Source organism: Miscanthus floridulus, chromosome 6 (genome assembly GCF_019320115.1).
Source record: "Miscanthus floridulus cultivar M001 chromosome 6, ASM1932011v1, whole genome shotgun sequence".
NCBI lineage: Eukaryota > Viridiplantae > Streptophyta > Magnoliopsida > Poales > Poaceae > Miscanthus > Miscanthus floridulus.
Window position 1 is genome coordinate 92,157,992 of NC_089585.1, and position 7,149 is coordinate 92,165,140.

Below are 7,149 nucleotides of genomic sequence, written 5' to 3' on the forward strand. Positions count from 1 at the left end.
GGCGAGTGCGGACCGATGAGCAGGGGCAACCTCCACCGACGGTGAGGATGCAACCTCCCCTGCGCGGAGCTTCCTGGTGCAGGCGCACCTCACCGTCGTCGTTCGCTCCAGTGTTTTGCGTCGTGAAGAGAGACGACGTTTTTTCGCCTTCCACCGTGTGCTGGTCCGCAAAATGGGTGTGTGTGGATGCGTTCTCTCCTAAGTGTGTTTTTTGAACGTAAAACACCGTGTGCACGAACTATTTTTAGGTATGGGTCGTCCTTGGTTGGAGACAGTCTCAGCCCAGACGCGCCCCCACGCCCCGGAGATTTCTCTTCTTCCTACGTGCTCCTATTCCTGTTCGCTTTGATTGCTCGAAGCAATCGAGGAGGCGAAGCGAAACCGCTAGTCACCCACTTCGCCGCCGGAACGGGAGCACGTCCCTCCATCTCCAGTCCTCCACCAACACCGCCCCGGCCCCTCAACAATCGAGGCCAAAAACCCCAACCAAGTCCCCATCCGCTCCGCTCCTCAGCCCAGCCACGCCCCCACGCCCGGCGATTTCTCTTCTTCCTACGTGCGTGCCCCAGGCCCGCCTCGAGCCTTCACCTTCACGCCGCCACCGACCAACGGGCGCCGGCACGATGTCCTCTGGCGCCGACGCCTCCGACCTCGACGCCGCGCTCGCCCTCCTCTCCGGCCCGGAGCTCGTGGCGCACCTCCGCGCCACCTGCCGCAGGGCGGACTACGACACGGCCGCGCGGGTGCTCGGCGACCGCGACCGCTGGCTTGCCCAGGCCGAGGCCGCGCTCGCCAAGGCCCGGACGGGCCTGGTGGACTTGACCGCGGAAGTCCAGGCCCAGCAGGAGCGCTACGAGCTCGAGGCGGCGCGACGCGGGCCGAGCAGCCGCTCCTCTGGTGGCGCGATCGCGGCCGCGGCGCCGCGGGTCGACCGGCGCGCTGAGGAGCCGGACCCGAAAGGCGCTATTGACCTCTGCAGCAGCAGCGACGACGACGAGTTGGAGGAGGGGGAAGAGTTCCGCCCCGATGTCGCGGGGGTTTCTTGCAAGCGGAAGGAGTCCGCGTCCAGGGCCGAGGAAGGGCGCCGCGCGGGGGTTTCTTGCAAGAGGAAGGCACCCGCGTCAGCGTGCACGCCCGACGACGAGGACGACAAAATCCAGCTCAGCCAGCTTATCAAGAAGCGGAGGAGAGCTAAGCCTTGGGCTAATGGCGAACCCAAGAAGGGGCATGGAGATGTGCAGGCAAATTCTGCTGGACCTTTGGGGGTTTCTTGCAAGCGGAAGGAGTCCGCGTCCAGGGCCGAGAAAGGGCGCCGCGCGGGGGTTTCTTGCAAGAGGAAGGCACCCGCGTCAGCGTGCACGCCCGACGACGAGGACGACAAAATCCCGCTCAGCCAGCTTATCAAGAAGCGGAGGAGAGCTAAGCCTTGGGCTAATGGCGAACCCAAGAAGGGGCATGGAGATGTGCAGGCGAATTCTTCTGGACCTTTGGGGGTTGATCGGCCTGTGATTTCTCCCGTGAACAGCGGAATCCCCGAAGCAGTCGCTGAGCACATGGCTGGTAGCCCTGATAATCCAAAGGTGGCGGTTTTCGTGCAGGGGACTGGGAATGGCCAATCGGGGAAGAATGGGGGATTGTCCAGGACAATGCCGAGTCCTCGGCCCACTGGTTCCACTGCTGGGAACAGCCCGCACAAGAACTGCTCCAAGCCCGATGGCTCTGAAGGCCGAGCGAGGATTGGTGAGAAACAAGGTCCTGTTGCTGGTCCGGAGAATGATGCGCCCGTTCAGGTGAGAACTCCAAGCGTTACGGACACAGCGAGAAGAATTGTGGGATCAGCACGAGTTGGTGCTGAGACGCCCATGGAGCACACTGATTCTTCATCGGATGGAACTATCAGCGTCGTTCTCAAGTCTATCGAAGGGCAGGAGAAGGCAATTGGTGGAGTGCACAAGACGAAGGTGTCGCTGGAAACTAATGGAACTGGGGACAAAGCTAGTATTGTGTTGAAGGATACTAGAGAGAAAGGGAAACCAGATGGCCAAGTGCTCAACACAAAGGTGTTGTCAAGAACTGATGGAATTAGGGAACAAGGGGGTAAGCTTAGTCCTTGTCAGAGTCCGGTCGATACTCATGGAGGCAGACCCACGACATCAGATAAGCCAGTGTCAGCCACCTTGCAGCGGAAAAGCCAGCCTGCGCTGCATTCGTCAGAGCAAATGTCATTGGATAGTTCATTGCCTTCAGCAGTTACAAGACACTGGAAATCTTCTTCAGATGTTTTTAACTCATGCCTAGGAAAAAATGAGCTCTGTATGCAAGCTGCTTGTGCTCTTCACCGCCAGAGAAAGTTTACAACTCAGCCAACTGAAGGAGGACGAAGTGGATGTACTGGACTCAGCAAATTTGATGCACACAGGTCTGTTAAAATTGAGTCCCTTGGAGGTTAAAAGGCGTATGCTTTGAATAATCGCCAATTTTGTGCCCGTACTTGTATTGCTTTTTTTTGCCTGACAGCAGTTGTGTAGGATATTTGGTAGTAATACACAGCCTTTAGCTTTCTATACTCTGTCTTAGCTCATAACTGTGTTTTATTCAGTAAGTAGCTTTAACATGCATATAAGTTTAACTCACATGGATATTTGAAGGCAAGATCAAACATAAATCATTTAATTTGCAAGTCATGAACATTGTAATTGTCCTAGCAGTTGCCTGATTTGTATTTTTGTTAGTAATGAGTATTCATATTAGGATTGAGTTAATAATTTAATTCCAACTTGCGTATGGACGTATGGTTGTATCCATGAGGAATGGCCTTTGATTTGGTTATACCAGTATTTACTTCAGTTCTTTAAGTTTCAGAACTATGTTCTGAGGCCAATCCTAAGTTTTAAATGTATATCCCCATGAATGAGCTTATGCACATAGTATGTAGTTTCTAGTTTAATGTCTATGAGTAGATATCCTGTAATATAGTCAGCCAACAGTGTGGTTTTCTTTTTATTCATGAATCTTTAAACTCTGCAAACCATCTTCAGTCAACAGTGTGGTCTGCTCCTTGCTGTTTCTATCAATATTTTTATTTTATCATAATACTGACATATGTTTATTGATTGAATTTTCTAGTAAAATTGTGATTCATCTTGGAAAAGCTTTGCCAAAGTTAATATATTTATTAATGGTGACCCAGTTATTGAAATCCAAAACACATTTTGTAGTAATATATGATATTATGTGTCTTACAATGGCACAATACTTTGGCCATTGTTGCAGTTTCTAAAGCTGTACTTGTTTGAGGTTGTTCCTTTAGGGTGGCTGTGTTGGCGGAATTTCTTTTGGATGGCAACCTTCAGGGACCGCTGAAAAGAACTGCTGAGGACCTAGAGAAGCATGATTCTACAGGGCACGATTTTATTGAGAGAGTAGTATTGCAATGCTCTGAGCAGTTGTTCAGTATTTACAGGAACAAAGACGATAAATACTTCCGTTGAAAATGGCAAAAGTGTATCTGGTAAGGTTTGCATAACTTATCATATGGATGGGGTTACTATGTTTTGTTGTGACAATGTGATGTATATAGCTCATGCTGAAACTAATCATCTTCATGGATTAGAACGGCTAGAATTTGTAGAAGTTGCAGTAACTCTGTTTCTTTACTTGCATTGTCTTTTGAAAGATCATACTGAGTGAGCTCATAACTGCCTATCATATATGCACCTTTTATTTTCCATCTCACCCTGTATGTTGATGAGTCGATAAGAGCATATCTGGTGCTACCGTTTTACCAAACATGATAGTCTGGCGCATGAAAAAATACAAAAAAAAGAAGGATGGATGGAGGCAATCCACTATGCGCCCGCAACATTTGAGTTTGAACAAAAACTTGTGGTAAGAGAAACAGGCACTTGAATACTATGTGCTGCAGACTCAGAAGAGTGTTGGAGAGAGGTTTCCTTTTCTTTTTCTGAAAACAGAATCAAGAGAATTTTGTTGATAATGCTAACGGAAAATGTTAGCAGGTGTGACACTGTTTGTTGGAGCAGGATTCTGTGAGGAAGCCGCTTATCCATTGATAAGCTTTAGGACCCGTTTGGCTGGCTGCGGGCGGCTCCGGCTCCTGCGCGAAATCACTGTTCATCTATACGTATTTCACTGTTCATCGAAGCCCTTTTTCTCTCTCATCTCCTCCCCACTCACAGACGCGGTCGCAGCAGCCGGAGCCAGAAATTCGAGCTCCGCTGGCTCCGGCTCCCGCAGCCTCCTGTCGGCCGTCCAGCGGCCGACACCCTGCTACAGTGCCGGAGCCGGAGCTGGCAGGAGCCCGGCCAAACGGTTCTGTGGGTTACACTCTTGGTTTTAGTGACTACTTCATATTTGGATTATCATTCTGTGAGATTGTTTTTGTTGGCTGTGTACGATATAGTTCTGTGATCTGTTGTCCCTGGTACGTTTCCCTTGGGGGAAATTTTCCCAGTTTGCTTGACTGGATTTCAGTCTGGACCAGGTCGGTTATGTTAGTTATCCATACGACTGTGTGACTGTGTTTGATTTTCCTTTGTACGTGATGTGACTGCTACCTGAGTTCACTCGGAAGCTGAGGTTGGAAACACAGTAAGGTTCTAATTTGCAATTGAAAGTTCGGGCCTGCTTGGTACAGCTTCACCGTTGAAAAAAGTGAATTTGAATCTCAGATTCATCTGTATCTACAGTGGGCCTGGGATTCACCGAAGTGTTTGCTGTAGCAATAGCATTTCTCTCTCTCTCACAGACATCTAGACTCACGTGTCAGGAGCATAATGAAAAAAATCCAACAAAAAAGCCATGGCCCTCTTCCTCCCGACAACTCAGCGCCCAGGATGGCCGGGCTTGCGGTGGCGGGCACCGGCCGAGGTAGGGCCGGCGGCCACGGCCGGGGTCGCAGAGGCAAGGGCACGCGGGGCGCCGGCGGAGGCAGGGCAGGTGGCCACGGTCGGGGGCGCGGAGTAAGCCTGGGCGTTCGGGTTACCCGATTTTTTCGGGTCGGGTAATTTGGGTAATTTAAAATTCGGGTAATGAAAATTGCTATCCGATATTACCCCCGAAAAAATACTACCCGTAAATTCGGGTACCCGATAATTCGGGTTCGGGTTCGGGTATTACCCGATATACCCAAATTTACAGAAAACAACCAACTACACTAAATTTCAGTAGCGATCTATACATAATTTCAGCAACAATTTGTATAGAATTTCAATAGCAATTTGAAGAGAATAATATATTACAGTCACTCATTCAAATAGAGAGAATTATATTCTAATAAAGTGATAAGTTAAATGGTTCAGCTAACAACACATGATAAATACAAAGACAAAAACAAATCTTTGGGTAGTTCGGGTAGTTTGGGTACCGGGGGATATTACCCGAATTACCCAAACTAATTTCGGGTAATCAAAATCGCTATCCGAATTTGGGATCGGGTACCTCGGGTTCGGGTAATTCGGGTCCGGGTTCGGGTAATTCGGGTACGGGTAATGGGTATCGGGTATTTTGCCCAGGCTTAGCGCGGAGGCAGGGGCGCATGGGGCGCCGGCGGCCATGGCCGGGGCGCGCGCGGCCAGCGACGTAGCCACGGAGAGCACGGCCCCCGTCGGACGCAACCACAGTCATTTCGGCCAGCGCTCGGAGCGCATGGGGCCGGTTGAGCCAGGGCTGGCGGCCAACGCACGGGGAGCCGGTGGAGGCGGGGCACATCCACCGTTTTGGGACGACAGTTTGTCTTGACGGCAAATAAGAAACAATAGGGATAAATAAGGCGCACACTCTGAGGCTCCGTTCGGCTTACATTAAAAGCCGGTTTATTCGGTTTTTTTTAACGGAATAATATTTTTCTCTCACAACATTTCAACTTTAGCTTGTTTTTTCAGTCAATTTCAGCCAAACGAATGGGGCCTTAACTTTGTGCAAGGAGTTTTATCTAAAACCACCCTTCTATTATTATGACTTAACTAACAAACGTGATTGTGCATTGTAACATGTTCCATTATGTTTTGGAATTGGATATCGTACCATCATCACTGGACGCGAGTCATTCTAATTCGTATAAACATAGTTTGTGAGTCCATATCATATATGAGGCATGGATGACGCAGGGGTGTTCCGAGAATAAAAAGACAGATTAGAGCATGTTAGGATCCATTAGAGCATGCATTTCCAAGAGTTTTTTTAAATCATTATTTAAGAGTCTTGCATAAAAATCGTTTTCTTTATCTTTTCACTCTCCACGGTTTTTCTATATCTTGTGTACACTTTAGAGAGTAATCCTCGCTTTCTATCTTTGGTTAGCGAGTAATCTAAAATAGAAAATTGTTATATTTGGATAACGATTTAAAGAAGCTGTTGGAGAGTATTTTTTACCAAAATCTTTATTCCTAGCCATTAGGAAGGATATAGAGTCTCTTGGTGTTGCTCTTAGTACTAAAATTAGCTAGCTAATAGATAATAGTTGCTAATTGGATCCACCTGCTAATATATGGTTGGATAGTAAATGGAAGTTGTATATGAACTATTAGCATCTATTAGCAAGCTCAAACCTGCTAATGGAACTAATTGTTAGCAACCCTCTAGCTAATAATTAGCAGGTTTATTAATAGGTATGTTCGTATGAAAGACCTATGTTTGGTTTTAGCTAATTGAGACAACCAAGTGAACTAACCCTATGTCCTAAGTGTTTTTTATGAGATAGGTTGGTTCACATTAAAGGTGAAGCTAGAATGACACTCAAGGTGATGGAGGTGGCCATAAGTGATGATCAAGTGCTCCAACTTTGGAAAGAGAAGGAGAAAAGCTAAACCCTATGGATTGAAGTCAAAGGTATAAGCTAGGGCTTTTCTTTTGTCGGTGAAGACGCAGTAGAGTGTGTGATCAGGTTTAGTATAGATAGTTGTACTATGAAAAGGGGAAACTCTTAGTGAAATAAGGTTATCTAAGTGCCACTAGGTGAACTACATTCTTGCATGTGCATTAGGACCTAGTGAGCTAACAAAACCCTTTGAAAATGCTTTGGAAAATGCTAACACACGTACATAAGTGATAGATATACTTAGGGCTAGCACATTTGGCAAAGGTTTGAAGAAATGAATCAAAGGAGATCATCTATAGGCGTCATGTAAC

General features: G+C 47.8%; 1 protein-coding gene across 1 annotated transcript; it reads left to right on the top strand.

Annotated features, from left to right (window-relative positions):
* The first annotated feature begins 229 nt into the window (after positions 1–229).
* On the top strand, positions 230–3,851 carry LOC136458629 (uncharacterized). The gene is made up of 2 exons (XM_066458566.1): positions 230–2,419; positions 3,311–3,851. Exons 1-2 carry the CDS (start codon positions 624–626, stop codon positions 3,489–3,491), a joined length of 1,977 nt encoding a protein of 658 aa, XP_066314663.1. The 5' UTR covers positions 230–623; the 3' UTR covers positions 3,492–3,851.
* Positions 3,852–7,149: the final 3,298 nt, after the last annotated feature.

Bases quoted from the DNA above. Each gene is read 5' to 3' on its own strand.
- LOC136458629 (XM_066458566.1), top strand. From the start codon at position 624: ATGTCCTCTGGCGCCGACGCCTCCGACCTCGACGCCGCGCTCGCCCTC. The intron at 2,420-3,310 runs GTCTGTTAAAAT...TTGTTCCTTTAG, and splicing joins AGCAAATTTGATGCACACAG to GGTGGCTGTGTTGGCGGAAT.